The sequence below is a fragment of the Salvelinus namaycush genome, chromosome 34, assembly GCF_016432855.1.
Source record: "Salvelinus namaycush isolate Seneca chromosome 34, SaNama_1.0, whole genome shotgun sequence".
Classification (NCBI taxonomy): domain Eukaryota; kingdom Metazoa; phylum Chordata; class Actinopteri; order Salmoniformes; family Salmonidae; genus Salvelinus; species Salvelinus namaycush.
Window position 1 is genome coordinate 13,508,375 of NC_052340.1, and position 21,859 is coordinate 13,530,233.

Below are 21,859 nucleotides of genomic sequence, written 5' to 3' on the forward strand. Positions count from 1 at the left end.
AATTAGGGTTAAGTGCCTTGCTCAAGGGCACATCGACAGATTTTTCACCGATTCAGCAACCTTTCGGTTACTGGCCCAACGCTCTTAACCGCTAGGCTTCCTGCCGCCCCTAACAACCCCTGCCTCCACACACCTTTACCTTGTTTTGATTTTTGTTGTCATGGACGGTGTCAGTTACGTCACTTTGTTGTTATCATTGTTCTTAAAACATAATACAAAATACCAGTTTTAGAAACAGTGTGTCTTTTTAAAGCGTCTTGTAAAACAAAAACAGTGCAAGAGGTGAGAGCGGAGCACGCCAGTTGACAACACCCTAGTGGTGGAAGTTTGGGTGGAGCAGCGCTATAAGAAAGGATTTGTTGAAGAGCTTCCTGAGGGGTAGTGTCCTGAAGGGGCGCCGGCCTGGAAGGACGACAGAGACAGAGAGACAGAGAGACAGAGAGACAGACAGAGACAGAGACAGAGACAGAGACAGAGAGAGAGACAGAGAGAGAGAGAGAGAGAGAGAGAGAGAGAGAGAGAGAGAGAGAGAGAGAGAGAGAGAGAGAGAGAGAGAGAGAGAGAGACATTAAATCACCACTAGTGAAACTGACAAGTCTGGACATTTGGTTGAAAACCACCTGATGGTCCCACTCACCAAGAAGGGGTTACTAGAGACCCCTGGTGCGGCCATCGCCTGTCCAAAGGGGGTCACCACAGCCTTGGCCTGTCCATAGGCTGAAAACCCCACTCCTGGTGGACCAGAGAAAGAGTTGAATAATCAAGGTTTAAATGAAAAGGGTACACTACACAAATTCATGCAAAGCACACATGCACCCATGCAAACACCCACACACACCGTTGGGTTGCTGGGGATATGCCAGAGGCTGGGGGAAGGGGGCCTGGCCTGGGAAGGGAGGTTGGAAGGTCCCACTGAAGCTGGTGGGGAGGTTGTAGGTAGCAGCGGTCCTGAATCCGGCTGGCATGCTCATGGACCCTGTGCCAAACGTGGCTGCAAGATAGGCGGGAGAGGAGAGGACACTCACAATCTACACAATATCACATCAGTTACACAGAGCTTGTGCTACACGATTACTGCTAAGTGCTAACGCAGACTACAAAACATCTGCGCGCGCACACACACACCCCCCCTACCTACCTCATCAAGCTATAAATCACACCTGACGCCAGGTTAACATTGGCACACAAGCTGAACTAAAACACCTTTACTGAGCAGTTTACAGTTAAACACAGAAACAAACACAGCAACAACAAAACACCTACAGAGACTAGCTCTATCCATAACATAACCAGCATTAAATTAGACAGTACTGTAGCTGTGTGGTAGATGCTAAAGCACTCAGGGTATAAGCACTCTTAGCAAAGGCAGTGTACAGAATCGGGGAGGTTGAAAAACAATAAGATTACAGTCAAGATGGTTGTGCAGTTAAAGGATACTCTTAAATGGTTCTGGCAGTTGGATGTCCTTTCAACACCAGTTTATAACCTCAGAGCTCAGCTGGAGGACATACACACTGCCAACAGCTATAGTCTGAAAAGCTATGACTGTTAGGCTATTTCTCTAGGCCAGCAAGGGGCGAGATGGGGTAATCAGCGATGCCACATTACTACAGTCTGGGAGCATCAGTGAGGGCAGAGGGGGGATTGGTGAGGGCAGCTGAGGCATCAGGACCCCCACACTCACAGATACAGTAGAAGCAGCACTGGGGTCAGGGCACACAACACATGCACAGTCGGCGAGACAGTCACAGGACGCTCTGGGGAGCTCTAGGAAGCACTGCCAGAGCCAAGACACAGGGAGGCAGAGAGGAGGAGGGGAAGGAAGGAGAAAAGGAGTGAGCTGGAAGAGGAGGAGGGGACCTACCAAAGTGGGCTGGAGGGTAACCCTGCCCATGCAGAGCCCCAAACAGGCCTGTCCAGCATCACGAGAGCAATCAGACAGAGCCATTATCATTTGCACTTACACACTCTCTTTACAGAAACACTCAGTCACCAATCAGTGTCTCTCCGATTTACTCTATGTAAGACTGTTACTACTTGGACTAAATCCTCATTTAGCTTCAGACAATTGTTAGTGAATAATGCCGCCATCTTGTAGCAGCCGAGCCACCGGTAATCGACTTAGAGATGAATACAATTAGCTGAGCGATGAAGTGACGGCATCTGGTTCATAACCTCATTATGACCTCTGATGACCATGACCACGAGTCCTCTCACAGGGTTTCAGGCGGTCACAGTCATCCTCTGTAAAAGTAATCTAAGAATATGGACTTGTGAGATTTCAGTTGATTACTAGGCTATTCCTTGAATTTTGCGACATAGAGAAGCTTTTACATGATCACCTGCCTCAGTTAATTTGGGAGATTTTAGCATGACTTTGTTCTGCACTACCTCAAAACGGCCACTAACCACTGATAGTTAGATCAGCTTTAGTCATAGAGATGTACGTCAGAGCTCATCTAGTATCTTTGCAATGGGGCTGCCCATGAGGCTTTGGGTGCGCCCTCTTATCTAACTCAGTGGCCACGTCCGAATACCCGTACTTGCGTTCTAAATAGTATGTTGATTGGGTATGAGCAAAATAAAATGTTTTAGAGTATGTGATATTTAGAACATTTTGAAAGCGTTCAATTCCAGGACGTCATACTCATTTCGGCTTTTCATCTAGTACGAACTCGCTGCATGCTATTGAGGAAGATACTTGTCTTTTCAGACTACCACGTGATCAGACGTGATGTACGAATGGCGGGGAACAACCCAATTGCGCATTACATGACGCCTTCTCAGTATGCGTGTCTCTAGTATGTTGATATTCGTTGCTTACTGCATACATTTTTAGTGAACAGTATGTTCTATCTAAACAGTATGTAGTATAGTTAGTACATAGTATAGAATTTTTTGTAAATAGTAGGAAAAATTATTTCGGACACAGCCTATGGCTTTAGTTTCAAGTACATTGGGTATGCAAGACTTCCGTGGCGTGTCCCCACCTGCTGCCGCCACGGCCGCTGCTCTCCCATTGCTCTGGAAGGGGTTGGTGGTGGCTGTCGCCGGGGCAACCGCTGCAGCAGCAAAAGGGTTTGTTGACAGACCTGGCAGAAGGGAAGAGAAGACATCTAACTCCTATTAGTTCATCTCTGAGTAGCTAAGTGTCTAGGGTCCCATTCTAATCCACCCCATTCTCCCCGAAGTGTGCACTCATTTACTCGCCCTCATGGACTGAAAAGTAATAGACGCAAGACAGTGAGTGAAATATGAAGAAAACTCCCATGCTTACACCTACCCAATGGTTTTTAAACCCAAGAGGCGAGTGAACTAGTGTAGCGCACACTGAGAGGGGAAAGGGTAGGGATTGAAACACACATGGAGTGATGTCACTCACCTCCAAAACCCTGGGGCATGCTGGACATGCATTGCTGTGCCTGGGCTGACGAGACTCCTGTCACAGGGCCAAACATCCCCCTGGGACACAACAACGGCATTAGAGTGACCCCATGGACTCAGCATGACAGAGGCTGTATCCCAAGTGACAGCCTATTACACCTACATGGTCCCTAGCAGTAGTGCTAAAAGTAGTGCATTTTTAGAGAAAAGGGTGCGATTTGAGGTGAGAGGGCTAAGTATCATTTTGAAAGACAGACCTACTTGTTGATAACAAGAAAGTTGATTTATATATTTACAAAGATGTCAATATGAGACAGACAGAAAGACCTCAAGGCATAGACTAGAGGGTAATGGAAAAAGGGTGAATTCATCTGATGGTGTGTTCTCGTACCCTTGTGAAGTGCTGACGGTGTTGTAGACGCTGGTGGCGGGGGCCGAAGAGCCGAACACATTGTCTAGCTCGGCCAGCGCGGCGTAGCGGTCTGCCGCCGACGTACCCGTCAGCTGACTCTGGGGGTGACGCAGTCCTGCCGACACCCCCGGGGGGAGAGAGCCCGGAACCCCGCTCGGGACACTACCTCCTGAAAACACACAGACTGGTTCACAACACAGGAGGCCAGGAGGGTACTGTAGAAGCTCCATCAGTCTCCTACACACGGCAGCGAGACCAACAACACATGCCCACACAAAGGAGACCTGACCCTCTACCAGTAGGCCTACATTGAGATAAATATCATAACTGACTCAAACTTTTCTGAGCCTTTCATCTTCAAAGCGCCATGAAGGTCTGCTTCACCGTATGCATATTAACAGTAGAATAGCCGGGACTCGATGAGTAGCCTACCAATAGCCGCCAGTCTAATAAATCTATGTAATATCCACAATCACAAATAAATATATTCATATTTTGTTTAGGGAGGTCATAAAAAAACATGCTACTAAGACAATTTCAAAAGAACAGAATAGTGTTTTAAGATGTATTTATCTGTGCTATAATAGTTGAGGCTATGGAGGCGCCATGTCAATTAAATTAACTTGGTCATTTAGCAAACATCACATGCTTATATTCCCCAGCCCTTTACAATATGAATATGATGAAATATAAGAGAATACAATAGAAAGGATATTTCTCCAAATGAGTATTTGCTGATTTTCATCAGCAGGCATGGAGCTGTGGTTATTCTAGATAAAACATTATATTTTGAAAGGGAGACCATCTGTAAAACATTGTGTTGTTTGGCAAAACTAGGTTAATTAAAAACCTTGGAATATGCTCTTTCGCATACGGTAAAGCAATCAAAATGTCTGGCCTGTATGGACCTCTGTAATATTATTTTTTCGAAAAGTAAGCAAGCACCAACAAACGTCAAAAAGATGCCCTCTGGTGGTCAATGTCAACATTGGCTGACAGTAAAATACTATGACGTCATGCAACCCATTCTGCAGCACCCCGCAAGCTGTGATGTGGTATGACGCAACCTTTAAATGAGGACCCACTGTCCCTGCTGGTTCAGAAACGATTGGACCCGGACTTTACCTATTCTACACCATACATGAGCTCATCGTCCCCAACCCGATAGCCATCTCACTCTACTCGACACATCTGCCAAACAGAGTGGGGGCTGGCTCGCAGCAGGGACAGGTTAACCTTGCTCCGTTTTGTCAGAGCTAAAGATGGTATCCAGGTCAGCCAGAGCTGCGTCTCTATCGGCGGGGACGCTAGTAGTGTCTCTGTCTACCGGCCCATTGGGTGTTCCTGCGGAGGAGGAGTTACTCTGGCTCTGGAGGGAGGAACTGAAGCATCCAAACTCGACACTACAGGAGTTGGGGAAGTGGTCAAAATTAGCTAAATAGCTAGCGTTAACTTGCTAGCGTTAACTAGGCCCCAAAGGCCGTGCTACCTGCGAGAGTGATGACAGAAAGTAGTCAAACAAGAGGGACCTGGGGGTGTGTGTGTGTGTGTGTTCCTGACTGTGCAGTGTAAATCTGGGAGGCTGAATTGAACACTGTGTTACTGGATGCAGGCAGCATCTACAGAGTACAGCAGTGTCATCTGTCATTTACAACAGCGCCGTGCTTCATCTGACCTGAAATCAATGGAGAGGATCTGCATTATACTGTTGAGTAGTATAACAGTCAGATCTAAATGGGGTCAACGGTGGCAGACTTGAAATGAGCCCAACGGCAGTCATGCGCCTTAGTCTGACTGTCGCAAGAGTCACACAGTGGCTTCAAGTGTGTTTGTAGGAAGATTGGTGTCTTTCTTACCAATCGTCTTACACTGAGGGTTAGTTTGGCACAGAGACTAAGGTTAGGTCACAGTCTGAGGAAACGGCGTGAGAGTTGAAGCATCATCACTTCACGGGGAGTGGTTTGAGGGTGGAACCTGACTGTTGCTATGGAATAAGAAATCCTGTCTACTCTCCTGTCTTAACAAATGAACACACCTACAGTGAATTTACTGAATCACCTACACTGTTACAAGATCTTAGTACAATACACAGGTGGAGAAATCTCTTTCGATTTTTTATTAATAATCTCAAATCATTCATAAAATGATTTTCTGCAGGATAAGAGTTCCAGATGCCGAGGTAAAAGTGACCCATATTTTCTTTCAATAGTTGGCTGCAGTTTAGACTGCATGACATCATGTTATTTTGCAGCAGTGGCCCTGTATTTCTGGATATGAACAGGTCAGCAAACAATGAAGAGCATACAACACATGCATCCACAGACAGGCACAGACACACTCATCAATAGGAACAACCATAGGCATTGATATGGGAAAACCCCTAGAGCCTACCAGACAGACAGAGTGTGGAGTAAGGCGTTATTTAGAGGCTGAGCACAGTGAGGGAGAGAACTTACTGTGAGCACCTGCACCCGGGTGAGGTAGAGCAGTGCCAGCGGTGGCAAACTCACCCACACTGCGGCTGGATGAGAGGGACATGAACGCTGGCAGCCAAAACAGGATGGGGGCGGGGGGGGGATGAGTACCAGAGAAACAGGGTGAAAAAAAATAAGAAAGAAATAAACCAAAAAGGGGGGGGGAAGTGTGAACGTCACCCAAAAGAAAAACCAAATCATAACAGAGCGAATGGAGTCAGTGTGAAAGCAGAAGCCAGGTAGTGTGGTGATCATTGTGAATGAGAGAAGGAGGAGCCTTTGAGAGAAAGGGGTGCATCTCCATAGTCTAAAGTGGTTTCCTCATCTGCTCTCTGCACAGATCTGAAAACATATAGGATAGGTGAAAGCAGATTCTTTCAGATCAGTGCGGATGATGGAAAGGAGACAAGGAGAGGACGCCACTGTAGAGTGCTGCGATGCACCCAGAGAGCAGTGCTTTCCCATCCACCACTGCATAGAAGTCAAGAGGTCATCTGCAGACAGTGTCCAGCAGAGGGCAGTGTGGTACATTCAAAACTAATTCCCTTGGGGAAACTAGCCAGTGAGTGTGTGTGCCTTGAGCAGCCAGCTAGCAAATACAGAGCCAATGAGAGTGAATTGTTGTCATTAATGCTAACTACAACACAGACAAAATGGACACAAACACATGACAAGTAGGAGTGAACTGATGTGAGTGTGTAACACAGAAACAGACACAGAGAGAGACACACAGCGACAGAAAGACAGAGCCTCTGGGAAAGGAGAAAGAGTGCCTAACAGTGACCTGTGTGAAAATGTGAGCGTGTGTGAGATAGACTGGCCATGAGAGGTGAATGGAGCATGCTCTACCTGTATGTGAGGTCTGGAAGGGGGCTTGGGGTGCCGAGGGGACAGCACCCGATGGACCCGCGCTCCCAAACGCATCAAAGTTAGCAAAGTCTGCGTTTTGAGCAGCTGGAGGTTTGTACCAGGGTCAGACACACATAAAATCAAAAAGGACAAACAAAACAGGACTCAATGAATGAGACGATTAATGATCACATGACACAGGTAGTAACCCAAATGGCACTCTATTGCTTTAGTGTACTAAATAGGGAATAGTGTGCCATTTGGACAGAAATGACACATTGAGAGATATGGAACTAAACTAGATGACTAAAGACAGACTAGCACCAGATGACAATGACCATCCAAAAATGGATGTGATGATGACAGGTTCACTTTCTCCTATAGCGCACTGCCCTGACCTAAGCTCATGTTCCCTTCTAGTGTGTGTGTGTGTGTGTGTGTCTGCCACTGTCCTGGTTCAATGTAAAACATATTTTAAATGAAGCACACAGTACATCCATTGATTCCACGCTCTCATCGTCATGGCAATTCTGAATATTACAAATAATAAATAAACCAAAGCAATGTTGGTAGAATGAATAGAATTAGTTATTTAATAGGGTCTCTATAGAATGCTTTAATGTAGAATGTTTGGTTGGTAAGAGTAACAGTGTTTATTTGAAACCCCATTTTATTTCTTTGCCATGGTGCTTCTATTCATGAGAATTCAATTACATTTCAATGTGATATCACAGTTGAAAAGAGCAACTTCAGTAGAATGGTGAATGCTAGGTTGACAGGCACCAATGTTGACTTGGAACTCAGCAACCACCTCAAGACTAGATGTCTGACTTGCCTCTGCTATCGAAGATTATAAATGGTTCACAATTTAACTTTAACACCCAGCAAGAACTGGGCACAGTTGGCACAGAGACATCAGTATCTTCCTGCAAGAACTTCAAATTCCATCAATGGTAAGCATCAAATACAGTATTCTTACCATGATTTGGTTCCTTTCTGTTTTTCCATTTGGCATATTATGGAGTATTTCTCAAATTCCATGTAGATACTTGGAATCGGTTTTATTGTTACTTTAGGTCAGGTCCTCCCGAGTGACTCATAGATCTGGCATTTTGAGTGTTTGTACATCCCAGTCCCTAAACATGGCCAGCTTCTGCTACCACAACCAGCACCTGCCTGAGCAGGAGAAACATCTGTTCTACAGAAACATGGGAGATGATACGCAAGGTGGAGATCTACAGGAAAGAGAGGATGAAGAGATGGGGAAACTGGAAGCCATTCTGGGGGTGTTGGGAGTTGGCTAGAGAGATGGGCTTCCTGTGAATCTCTGATTTATTTTGTTTAAGTAGTAGAAAATAGGATAGGAAAGGGTTGATAGGTATAGAACGTTTGATATGTGTGTAGGTTATTGTCCATTTTCTATTAAAAAAAGGAATCATATTTCAAGTACCAAATTGTGATGTGTTTTTAGAGGGCGTGCGTGTATCTTTAAGCCTCGTGTGGGTTGACTTGGGGCAGCCTCTCTGCACCAAGGTAGAACTTTATGGCTCTTTGAGGATGAGAAAACGTTATCCTCTAAGCAAACAGCTTTACTTTGGCCTCAGTAACCAAGGAGACTGACCGCCCATAGCTCTATGAGAATTCTAGTATCTGGCGATGCTTTACATAGATCAGTGTGATGGACAATGAGGGGGTTAAAAACGTATCCAGAAACTTGGAAATCAACCAATCCGCCATCATTAACAATGGAAAAATCTAATTATTTATTATTGAAATAGCCTGGGCAACCGAGAAAAACAGATTGGTACAATTTAAGGCCATGTGGCAAACAATAATGCAGGCACTAGGGATGGGGGTGTGAGCATGCGGGTCTGGGCAGAGGAGATGTAGTCATTGTTTGTGTGCAAGTTGTTGTTCGTATGTGTATGTTTGTATCGTGAGATGAAAAACAAAGTGTGGTAAGAAAAAGTGATGGTCAATACTCTTGAAATGAATGAAAATTGAAATGCCTCTAAAGTTTCTTCCACTACCATAAAACAGACTTTTGGAAAGCTGAAGCAAACACCCAAAATACTCTTCAGGAAATTGACCTTTTTCTAATTCCATAACTATGAGTGTATCATTGAGTAGAAGTATCATTGACCAACGAAGTCTAAGCACTAAGCAGTAGATGTAACCACTGTGCCGAGGGTTTTTCTGACAAGGTGTAGTGACCGCTCCAGGGACCGATGCAGCTCGTGCCACTCCTCCTTACCTGGCTGACTGTTGAAATGTGCAAAGTTGGCAAAGTTGGCCGCCGAGCCTGCTGCAGTCTGCGAGTGGGGCGGAGCGGCGAAGATGTCTCCGCCCAGGTCGCTGAGGAGGTCAAACTTCTTATCGTGGAACTGCTGCTGCTGGCTCAGCTGGAGGGCCTGGGCCGCACGACTCCCCACTGGAGACTAGAGAGACAACAGGGCTGTGTTCATTGGGGCATGCCGTAGCGAAACGCTTTGCAACAGAAATCAAAAATGGGCGTTTCTTATTGGACAGAAGTTTGGATGGAACCTCCCTGTTTCACTCCATTTCGTGCTAAATATGACCCAGTTAACTCAGAGACGGACACTTCAACCATGCAGAAGTAGTTCACCTGGATATCCGCACTTCACACAGGCCATCTTGTCGAAAGCAACTAAAAAAATAAATGTTTTGCCTACTAGAGCCAGGAGGGTTTCCTGAACACATGATCTTTCCAGGAAAAACTCCCTGGGCCCTACTTCAGGTCAGGGAAAACTCCCTGGGCCCTACTTCAGGTCAGGGAAAACTCCCTGGGCCCTACTTCAGGTCAGGGAAAACTCCCTGGGCCCTACTTCAGGTCAGGGAAAACTCCCTGGGCCCTACTTCAGGTCAGGGAAAACTCCCTGGGCCCTACTTCAGGTCAGGGAAAACTCCCTGGGCCCTACTTCAGGTCAGGGAAAACTCCCTGGGCCCTACTTCAGGTCAGGGAAAACTCCCTGGGCCCTACTTCAGGTCAGGGAAAACGTTGTACAGCTTGTTATCAGCCAGCTGAGTAACCAGTGTGTGTCTTACTTGACTGGGCGTGTGCTTGTTGAGGTGCAAGGTGGGGACCGAGTCCCCCAGCAGTGTTTTGAGGGGTCGGACCTCGGGGGTGCTGCTGGTGCTGCTGGCTGACGAGCCGGAGATGGAGGCATGGACAGAAGCCACCACTTTGGCCTGCTCCGGGGGAACAAACCTAAATCACAACAACAACCATGTTCAATTGGTTACACAGCAACACAGGCTTTAATTGAAATGGACTCCTATAACCCAGCATCTCAGAGCAAGTTTTCAATGATAGCATGACGGTAAATGCCGACAGCCGCCACGGTAAACGGGACTTGCCGTCAGAGTTAAAATAGTTCCAACTTTTGCCGTCGCGGTGTTTCCTACCGGATGTTGATTTGCACTGTTTGTTTACTGATATCACCATAGCAACGGATACCGTCGTTCTGGCTCGCTTTTTCCGCCACCCTCTTCCTTGCTTTCTTGTCCTGCTATGCTGACTGGTATGACGGTTATGTGTAAATATTAGACTTTCCTTTTGGATTCCAACTAACGCATACAGTGACCTAGATATCATCCACCAAATACATCTGGGTTGTTACTGCTCCAAAGTGCCTTGCTGCTCCTTCTGACCAGAGCTCTATGGACTCTACAGCAGCCTCTCACCATCTCTTCTTCTCGTATTTCTCCTGAAGGAACTCCTTGACTTTCTGGGGTTCCCTGAAGTCCGGTATGGAGGCAGTTCTGTCGTCGTAAAGCCCCAGCCATATCTGTTTGCATGACTAGAGAAGACAGACGAGAGAGGGGACGGACAGAGAGAGCAGAAAAACATGTTTGGTGAAAAATGAAAGGCGAATAAAAAGTCACATGCAAATCAGAAGATGTGGTTCATCACCTTTAGAGGAAAAAGACAAACATGAAAGAGAGAGAGAAAACCCTTCAACACCTCCAGGCCAAGACAGCAGCAGCAGAATGTAGCACACTCAGGGTCATTCCAGGGTGTCTCTTGGGAGCCCGGAAATGGAGCGATCTACAGCCAACTTGCCATGGGATAAGAGATGTTACAGTAGACATGGATATCTAGCATTTTACAATTAGACGCAGACAAACAACCGAATACATACTGAAACAGAGAGAGAGACCGAGAGAGAGACCGAGAAACACAAACTATTTATAAAAAGAGGACAGACCGCAGCAGAAAGTAAAGTCAAGGCTGAATATAATGCATGTCCTCCAAGGCTTGTGTCAATGTTTCCAATAGGCCTAGAACATTCTTCTCACATAAAGCACCTGACATACATAGCCTGCAGAACAGCAACAAGGACAAGCACAGGCTCAATTCACTACCACATCATCTAGCAGAAGCACAGGCTCAATTCACTACCACATCATCTAGCAGAAGCACAGGCTCAATTCACTACCACATCATCTAGCAGAAGCACAGGCTCAATTCACTACCACATCATCTAGCAGAAGCACAGGCTCAATTCACTACCACATCATCTAGCAGAAGCACAGGCTCAATTCACTACCACATCATCTAGCAGAAGCACAGGCTCAATTCACTACCACATCATCTAGCAGAAGCACAGGCTCAATTCACTACCACATCATCTAGCAGAAGCACAGGCTCAATTCACTACCACATCATCTAGCAGAAGCACAGGCTCAATTCACTACCACATCATCTAGCAGAAGCACAGGCTCAATTCACTACCACATCATCTAGCAGAAGCACAGGCTCAATTCACTACCACATCATCTAGCAGAAGCACAGGCTCAATTCACTACCACATCATCTAGCAGAAGCACAGGCTCAATTCACTACCACATCATCTAGCAGAAGCACAGGCTCAATTCACTACCACATCATCTAGCAGAAGCACAGGCTCAATTCACTACCACATCATCTAGCAGAAGCGCATTACTCCAATTCGGAATCCTTGGCAGATTAAAGTGTGTGTGTGTGTGTGTGTCAGGGCCAACTAAATAAATAACCAGACACATGGAATGCATGAGTGAGCATCAGAGCACCATCTCCTGAAAGAGCTGCTCTGTGTCTGTTGTGCCGTGGCCACCCGGTCGGCACGCCACCACGCTATTCTCAGCGAACACACAAATCACACTTTACAGGATTAGAGGAAATATCTGTGGAATGACACCCAAAACCAAAAGGGGGAAAGGGTGAGGCCGGCCATATAGGATTGTGGAACACAACGTATGGAATTCCATGATCTGGGGTTAGAGTAAGTCTCAGGGCATTGAGGACAAGGCGTCAGCTAGCCCTCCTTAGACTGATAGATTAAGAGCTCCCGAGTGGCGCAGCGGTCTAAGGCACTGCATCTCAGTGCAAGAGGCATCACTACAGTCCCTGGTTCAAATCCAGGCTGTATCACATCCGACCATGATTGGGAGTCCCATAGGGCGGCGCACAATTGGCCCAGCATCGTCCGGGTTTGGCCGTCATTGTAAATAAGAACTGACTTGCCAAGTCAAGTAAAGGTTAAATAAATAAATAAAAAGGAGGTGGGGACATACGAAAGGTGGCCTAGCTTGGAGGAGAATGGAAGTTGAATAGAAACATAGGCTACTAGGCGGGTCCCAGATCTGTTTGTGTGCCTGGCCATCACAATGAGCATAGAAGTCAGCAAGAGAGCATAAACAGATCTGGGACCAGGCTTAAAAAACACTTCTTTATCATTATAAACATATGCGTTTCTGCATTCTAGTCTCCATCGGGGTGCTAAGAACTGGAAGAGCTGGACAACAAAAACTAGCATTTCATTTTGGCCTGTTCCTAGTGAATATGACCCAGGCAGACATCAGCCATGTTGACAACAGCCCTGGGAGGTCTGTGGGGCCCGGTCACAATGTTTGGCCCTACCTCATTGCCGTGTTTCTGGAGGAACTCGATTTCCTGTTGCGTGAAGGTCGTCATGGAGATGGACTTCACTCTGTGGGGTGGGTTCAGCCCTCGCCTAAGGACAGGAGAGGGGGAGAGAAGAGAAGAATGAGGGGGGAAGATGGGAAAGGGGAGGAGAAATGAAAGAACAGGAAGATGGGAGAGGGGAGGGAGAGGAGGGAACAGCAGAGAGAGGGAAAGAGGGGAGAGAAAGCAGGAAGGGGGTTAATTCAATTGTAAAGCATCACAGATTAAGAGCACTCCCATTAGATAGGATCATAAGATTCAGATCCCTGTACTGACAGCTCCTCAGACTGGCGCGATTAATTAGGAACGTGCTGAGTTCTGCTGGGCTTATTACTGCAGAATCTGGGACAACAGAGACATCACTAGAGAGGAGGGGGAGAGATGCAATGCTCGTTGAGCCACCTAGCTCCGTTACACTTGAAGGCAGTTAGTGTTAGCCTAGGTGTGTGTGTGTGTGTGTGTGTGTGTGTGTGTGTGTGTGTGTGTGTGCGAGTGTTTGATGAAAGTGTGTGAGCTTTTAGAGTATGTGCTGGAGTCTCCTTGTGATGTGTGAGTGAGCCCGAGCCATCAGGCGGGCCGGTTTCCTGCCTCCATTTCCTGTGCACGGCTCTGCTCCGGTGTGCGTGCCATTTCAAGAAGGGGAGAAAAAAAAAGTCTGAGGAACAGGTGAAACTATACCCTGTGTCACTCAGGTCACCTGAGCCTCAGCACTTGTTAGTAAGATTTGTCTCGTTAACATTTGCTCTAGACCACTGGTTTTCAACCTGTGGTCCGGGGTACTGCAGGTGGTCCGCAATTTTTGTAATGTTTCATTCATTCATAAATATATATATTTTTATAAATAGTGACAGTTTGGAGTATTAATGATATAATACACAATTTGACATTACTTTCACAATGCAAATTGTTTATAATAATAGGCCTGTTTACATTCACTGCTAAAATGGACTAAATTTGACAGCCAAGATATTTTACGTTAAAAGAAAACTGCGAATGGTGGTCCTCACACACACTTTGCCTAAACAGTCTCCATGGAGACCTAAGAGATCTAAAAGCTATAGAGAACTGGGGAGGGAGAGAGCAACGCTGTGTAAGACTAGACTAGGGCTGTTCTTCAATTATTCACTGCTCTTGCCTTTAGCCCTCTGTTGAAATTAGGGATGAGTGCCACCCAAATGGTAGAGCAGCTCATTGTATGACTATGGATCACCCATCCATCACCTTCCATCTTCAGTTCTATACAACACTACTCAATCAACTGACTGACTGGAGCCGCAGTCAGAGTGCCCAATTACAGGGGTAGTTGTATATTCAGATCTACTATTGGGCTTTGGGGTGTATCCACTTTGTCACAAATAGAATGACTGACACATCAAGGTCTCACACTGAGATTACAGTCAACCTGTGTTACACACCACACACCAAACGAAAGATAACGGACCAAAACGGGGAGGAACTAGCTTGAACTTGAGAAATGCTTGTTTTCCGCTGCAAAGCATTTTGCTACGGTGTGAAGTGCACTAATGAATGCGACCCAGACCAATACATGCATTCTATTCAGCCTGTCAGAAGCATCATTCCGACCGTGTTCATGCTGGCAAAAAGTACAGCACACCCGACAATGCAGTTGTAGTTACAAGTGCAGGGAACATTTGACTTTTCAACCTCTCTAGTTAAGACTGGCCAGTTAGCCAACCATGAGGGTGAAGTGAGTGTTTGACTGTGTGTGTGTGTGTGTGTGTGTGTGTGTGGGGGGGGGGGGGGGGGGGCATGTGAATGATCAGTTCACAGTCTCATGAGGAGGAAAGTAGGTCATTTACATTTTACATTTTAGTCATTTAGCAGACGCTCTTATCCAGAGCGACTTACAGTAGAGTGCATACATTTTATTACATTTACATACTGAGACAAGGATATCCATACCGGCCAAACCCTCCCTAACCCAGACGACGCTATGCCAATTGTGCGTCGCCCCACGGACCTCCCGGTTGCGGCCGGCTGCGACAGAGCCTGGGCGTGAACCCAGAGACTCTGGTGGCGCAGCTAGCACTGCGATGCAGTGCCCTAGACCACTGCGCCACCCGGGAGACTGGGAGAGAGTTCCAAATCCCTCCAGCTCTGAAAAAGGATGGCATCACACCGCAATTGAACAATTCAGACACTTTGTAATCACTCTGAGTGTGTGTATACGGTTACAGTGAAACCCAGTTGATTTGCATACCCAGTGGTATTCAAACTTTCACACTATTCTCTCACTCTCACACAGTATGTGTAGAGAGAGCGGAAACACCCAGCAGGGAAGCGCCTAGCATACTGACTCCTCCAGGATGAGACAGACAGAGACACAGAGGGAGACAGAGAGAGAGAGCTGAATCCATATCCCAGCAGAGGCCATCTATGCCGCATCCTCACCAGCCAACGCCTCTGTAGTACTCAGACACACACACTTCTTAGCCAAAGCCAATAGATGACCCTGTAGATAATAACATGGTGTCCATCAGCACTGTTCAGCATTCATTCAATGCTTACAAGAACACAACGGTCAGTCATCTTGATTCAGGTCACCATAAACTATGGTTGGGCTCTGGAGTTTTTACTAATCAAATGAACCAGACCAGAAAAAAATTAAAATAGGTCTGAGGTTTTCCCTGTCAAGTCACGTGGTCAGAAAAGAACTATGGTCGCTGAACTATAGTCAATGTGTCACTATAATAACTTCCTACTGTAAGGAAACCTCTACAACAAACATTGTGTTCCTCCTGGGGTAAGACTCTCCACCTTCATATGGAATGTGTTTACACAGTAGATTCCAACCCCACCCATTAAACAAGCCAGAGGCGGGGGGGGGGGGGGGGGGGGGGGGGGGGGGGGGGGGGGGGGGGGGGGCAAGAAGTGCCCTGACAACCCCTGACAAGTAGGCAAGCTGTTAGCTAACTGGCTTAATTAATAACTACTCAAATCAGTTAGCCTAATTAACTGGCCTAGTTGCCAACTCAAATGAGTTAGCCTAACTAACTGGCCTAGTTAACGACTCAAATCGATGGCGAGAAGAAGAGACCAAAAACCAACTATTAATCTCAAACCAAATCAAAAGGCATTAGGATCAACAGAAGTAAAAGACTGCCACAATCAAGCAGCAGAGTCCTATGAATGAGCATTGAAATAGTGAGGGGGGTCTTTAAGGTAGGTTCCTGTAGAAGGGAAGGGGCGGGGGGGTCAATAAAGAGACAGAGCTCAGGAGGATGGGTGTGAAACTGGTCACATTTCCCTCACATTTCTCTTCAGCGTGTGGGAAGGACAGACATGCCAGCAGCACTAAGAGCTATCCTATCAAAAATACAAACACACACATCCTTAAATTATAGGCCTAAACCAGGAGCTTGTAACACTATGATTAGTTTATGTCGGTATAAGTCGCCAAGCACAAATGGGTCTCAAAGAACACAATGGGGCAGTTTCTTAGACCCAGAATAAGCCTACTCCTGGACTAAAATTCTTGCTCAATGCAGAGTCCCCACTGAAAGTGTTGTTCAAGAAAAAGACTAATCTGGGTCAGGGAAATTGTCCCGCATACAGTAATTTGATGTCTCTCAGTCAGTGCTAACCTCCTCTACCCTTTCTGGGAACCAAAGTGAGAGAGAAGAAGTCAATTCGCAACTTCCTGCATTTTTCCACTTCCTGTTTAACTACCCTGCATGCTGCTGATGTAGCGAAACAGGGCCAAAGGGCCATGCCACCACTTCCCCACACTAGAATCACACCAGGCTTCCTGCATACATACAGTACCAAGAGGCAGACAGCAAAACAGTCCTTTCCCCTGCGTCCCACACATCTCTCTAGCTCAGCAACATGGCAGTCGCTCAGTCCTGCCAAGAAAGATTTGCACAAGACTCAGATCCACCGCATAAGTAAAATGGATAGCCTGATCAGCAGAAAGGAGAATAGGTCAATGAGGTCATTGTTCTGCTGGAAAACCAAATATAATCCCGCCAGTACTAAAGAAGGACCACCTAGCTACTGTGTTATTACATTGGAACAAGGTATCGTCCACTAGCTACACAAGATATGAATAACATATCTGATATGGCTAGCCTATAGGCCTTTGTTTGGTAGGTAAGTCTAGGTAGCCTACATTTTACAGTTTTGGCTACCATCTTCTTTTTCACATTACACAGTCTGAGAGACAGTGTGAACCTCTTCAGAGGAGCCTGTGTGTCTGAGCTTAGAAAATAATTCCATTATCCCACATCAAAGTTTAATACTACAGCACCACAGGGAAATTCACAGTGGAATCCCTGCAGAACCATTACAGAGATGAGAGAGAAGGGCCAAACTCTGTCCATCTGAAATGATTCTCACACAGTGTTCTCACAGTTGAAGCGCACTCCCCCCCCCCCCCCCCCGCCAGAACTAAGACATGATAAACACTGCCCACCCAGATAGTAGCACTTAGGCTAGACCTCATGATGCAAGTACACACCTAAAACTGATCCAGTGTGTGTCATAAGAGAAAAGGGTTGAGGTGCAAGAGAACAATTCTGACGGGGCAAACCCAACACGGAGACAGGGGCACCTGAAAACCAGACGGGGAAGCTGCTGAGTCAGTCTCAGTTCCCCTACCTCTTTACGGAGCTATGAAGGACTTAATAGAGAGTCAGGGAGGGACACACACACTTCACCTTTTCGGACATTATTAAGCTAACCATTATCCGCTAATGGACCATGACAGGTTGACCTCAGGGAGGCATTGAGGGTAGGAAAGCTAAGCCCGGCGACTGGCGTCTCGCTGGGCAGCATTGACGAAGTAATCAGGACATTACAATGAACAACTTATTGAATTAACAGGCAATGTGGTTGTGTTTCTTTCTGAACAAAGTTACACAAGTGTCTCCACAAAGTGCTCGGCAAACAGTGGTGGTCTGGGAAGGAGGGGGAGGAATGGCTACAGCAAACCTCATAGACAAACTGATAATAATGAAAAATCGCTGAATGTACTGACTAGCACAACATGGGTGGTTTCAGGTCTAACTGTAAGAAAGAGTGAAAACTGAAATCCCCCAAAGACTTTAGAGTAAAGATGTTCTACAAGTGATAATGAAAAGATGAGCATAACTACATCATATAGATCTACTAAAGAATATTATAGGCTAGCAAACCAGGGAGGGCTGGGGTCATTTTCATCTCATTTGCATGTCTGCAGGAATTCCTTCAATGGCGAGAACAAGCATGCTGCTGTTGAAGACACCTGATGTTCTTCAACCTAGCTGCAAACCAGCAAATGATTAAAGGGAAAGGGGATACCTAGTCAGTTGTACAACTGAATGCATTCAACTGAAATGTGTCTTCTGCACTTAACCCAACCCCTCTGAATCAGAGAGGTGCTGGGGGCTGCCATAATCGACATCCACGTCTTCGGGGCCCGGGGAACTGCCTCGCTCAGGGGCAGGACGACAGATTTTTACCTTGTCACCAATGACGTCCTCTGTTTGAGATATGTAACAGGTCATTCTTTACCATGCATGCAATCACCAGGCATTGTCAGATTCTGAACAAACAAGGTCAGGTTGACATGAAATAGCTGAGTGGCACATAAAAATCTAGAAAATTCTCTTGTTTGTTTCTCTGCCTGTGGTGTTATTTTCCCCCCAGATCTTTTAAAATAAATTTCCTCAACAATATTTGACATTTCATTGAGATTGCATTATTTTGTTGCGAGTAGGAATGAGAAAAGCACAGCTTCAGCCCCACTAATCCTCAAATCCCAAACTATACAGATGCTTGGTTACACAACAGTACAAGCCAGAGGTACAGCATCAACCTTGCATCACAGAAATACTGTAATGTTAAATAGTCAAATGCCATTTTGCAATTGAGTTGCCCCTATGAACTGCATAGCTTGGTAGATGACACTTGTTTTAATATGGTCAACTTTGCCTGGCTTGATAGCTAACTGGGTGGTCGACAAAAAAAAAAGCTGTGTGAAAGACAAAAAAAAAAACTAGCTAGCCACCTGAGGAAAAAAGTTAGCTGGCTCATGTGCAGGCTGCTCTCAGACTAGACGTAACATAGTAAACTAAAATCTTGGACACTGAAATTAGTATGATATGTTACCGTTGTTATGGTTACATAAGATAGAAGGTTACTTAAAAGAAATCTCCAGCAAAAAAACTATATTTTGGTATTTGTTTCACTAGTCCATTGTTGATATAGTCCCAAAATGTTTTGCATGTCAGCAATCAAGTTTTCAAGATATATATCCTTCAAAATACAGCCAGTATTGATACATTTAGCCCCATATGATGCAAAACGCCTCATCCAGCTGTATTTCTGTGTGGGACTATATAAACAATGGACTAATGAAACAAATACCAAAGGATGGATTTCGGGTGGAATTTTTATTTAAGTAGACTCAGAGATATGACTTAGATGCAGGAAGTAAAAAGCATAGTGGACATTGGGCCAGTAACTGAAAGGTTGCTAGATCGAATCCTCGAGCTGACAAGGTAAAAATCTGTCGTTCTGCCCCTGAACAAGGCAGTTAACCCACTGTTCCTAGGCTGTCAATGTAAATAAGAATGTGTTCTTAACTGACTTGCCAAGTTAAATAAAAAAAATATATAACAACGCAAATAAGAGCGTTGAAGCACGAGGCTCAACTTCTCTGCTGTTTTGGTTCCCTGGCTACCTACATTTCTTTGTGTGCGTCTACATTTTTCAACTTAGGTGCACATGTGCTCCTTGTAAAAAAGGTCAGTGTGGCGAGCCCTGCATACGAAATGTAACATATACTAGTTAGGTCTCCCGGATTTTCGTTCACTATGTTACATCTACTCCTGAGTCCAGGTTGCAGTGTGAAAACTACTGCAGCAGGTGACAGGTTTTTTAATGATACTCATCTTGTCCACACATCTCAAACTCGCTAAACACACCCATCTCAGTCTGGCTTCTCGCTTAGATACCTTCACATGTAGCAGTTTACAATTGAGTTAGCTACAGTAGCTAACTAAACTGGTTAACGCGTTAATTGATTTGATCCAGCTAACGTTAGCTTCTGTAGCTAACTACTGTACTGGTAAATTGCCGTTACAGTATGTGGCTAGCTAGTTAGGCTAGTAAGCTCGCTGGTGGCTTAGATATGCTAACTATCTGGTTATTTAGCGAACTATCATATTCTTGTACTAGATAAAGTCAGATTAACGAAATATATCTAACGTTATTTAGCTAGCTATAGCTAGCACAGCAGACACCCAACCCACAAGACAATTTCAGCTCGAAGTGGAAAGAGACGGGGAGGAATGGATTATAGCTAACTACCTAGCTAACGGTTAGCTAGCAAGTAACTAGGTAGTTAGCATCCTGAATGCGGCCTGTCAACGCGGAATGAAAAGGTCACTCATCCAATCACATTTATACTTACAGTATGCCAGAACAGGAGGTGCAGACGAAAGACCCCACCGTCATGTTGGCATAGGTTGGGCCGCGCTGATCGCAGTCAAAGCACTTTCTGTTAGGAGGCAAACTCGTCATTTCTCTCAGCATCTTCAGGTGTTTCTCCTCCTGCTTTCTTTTCGCACTCGCCGCCATCACTGTGACAAATAGGGGAAGGAAACAAAACCAGGGAAGGATGGGGAATTGCAGGTAACGGGAAAAGCTTTTGCTGCTAAACGGGTACCGACTCTGAAAGGAAGAGTGGCTACTGTGACTGTCGGTTGAACTGGAGTCGAGGCGTTGTAGTCAAGAGAGGAGAGTCACGCACTACACGCTCCTGATTTCCATGGGTTTACCAGCGCCACCCAACGGGGACACTTATCATTTCATGTGGCCTAATTCCTGGCACTTTCCTTTTCATGATACCAAGAGGAAACACCCCTCTCATCTCAAACGTCTCTAGATGTAAATCTATTATTAGTCTATAATTAATTGGAACAAGAATGAGAGGAATATAATAGTTAGAATAGAACAGCGTTCCCAACTGGCGGCCCTCGTGCCGAATTTGGCACGGGGGTGGTTTTATTTTGCTCCGTAAGTCTTCTGAGCAAAAAAAATAATACATATATTTTTTTCATTTACATTGTTGGACATAAAAGACTGTAAAAACAGGAAATCAGCTCCAAGTGATTTTAATGTAAGAAATCTGTTCCCAAGTATTCCCACGCATAATAGAGAGACACGTGAGCATATACAAACGCAAGCAAGGTTTGAAGTGATTGTTTTAGTCAAACATTATATCTCTTTGGGCTTCTTGCGGTCAATTTGCAGTCTACAAATTATTTATAATTATGTTCCAGCCCCCGACCATCTGCTCAACAAAAGAATCAGCGGCTTAATCTAGTTGATTATCCCTGGAATAGAAGATGTCAGATATGTGTAGAAAATTTGTAGATGTCAGAGATGTGCAGAATATTTGTATGTCACCTACTGTACCTTAGGCGATGATGTGTTATAGATTTCAATGATCGTAAATTGCTTATTTATTAGTGGTGGAACACAATTTGAGAATGTGCTATTCTCACTGGTTTTCTTATCATTCAGAAAAAAATAGCACATAATGTTGGGGTACATACAGTGTGATGGGCTACTGCAATGACAGTAAATGAAAAGGCTGTTGTGCTTGCATGCCCCATGTGAGTGACTGTGCTTCACATTCATGGCTCCTACTGTGTAAAAACAAGTGCTGTTTCCTGGAACTCCTAGGGTGACTCGGTCCCACTGAGTAGCCTACATCTGAGAGAAGATCTGTTTTGACAACTTACCTTGGAGGACACTGGCTTA

The 21,859-nt window shown here is 45.5% G+C and overlaps 1 protein-coding gene across 3 annotated transcripts; it reads right to left on the minus strand.

The window, feature by feature from the left end:
* Positions 1-7: 7 nt before the first annotated feature.
* On the minus strand, positions 8-20,837 carry LOC120028579 (arf-GAP domain and FG repeat-containing protein 1-like). Of its 3 annotated transcripts, XM_038973777.1 has the most exons (13): positions 20,505-20,837; positions 13,043-13,136; positions 10,825-10,940; positions 10,186-10,348; positions 9,374-9,557; positions 7,120-7,224; positions 6,253-6,339; positions 3,776-3,965; positions 3,383-3,462; positions 2,991-3,092; positions 839-991; positions 638-732; positions 8-402 (listed from the first exon to the last, which is right to left on the minus strand). In XM_038973777.1, the coding sequence occupies exons 1-13, from the start codon at positions 20,669-20,671 to the stop codon at positions 343-345; spliced, it is 1,596 nt and encodes a 531-aa protein (XP_038829705.1). In that variant the 5' UTR covers positions 20,672-20,837; the 3' UTR covers positions 8-342. The 3 variants fall into 3 exon arrangements, with proteins under 3 accessions (XP_038829705.1, XP_038829706.1, XP_038829707.1); XM_038973778.1 differs by lacking the exon at positions 6,253-6,339; XM_038973779.1 differs by lacking the exons at positions 6,253-6,339; positions 7,120-7,224.
* Positions 20,838-21,859: the final 1,022 nt, after the last annotated feature.

Coding starts and splice junctions, on each gene's coding strand:
- LOC120028579 (XM_038973777.1), bottom strand. CDS start 20,671: ATGGCGGCGAGTGCGAAAAGAAAGCAGGAGGAGAAACACCTGAAGATG. Junction 10,349..10,824: donor AAATACGAGAAGAAGAGATG/GTGAGAGGCTGC, acceptor GTTGTGATTTAG/GTTTGTTCCCCCGGAGCAGG. Junction 9,558..10,185: donor ACAAGCACACGCCCAGTCAA/GTAAGACACACA, acceptor TTGTCTCTCTAG/TCTCCAGTGGGGAGTCGTGC.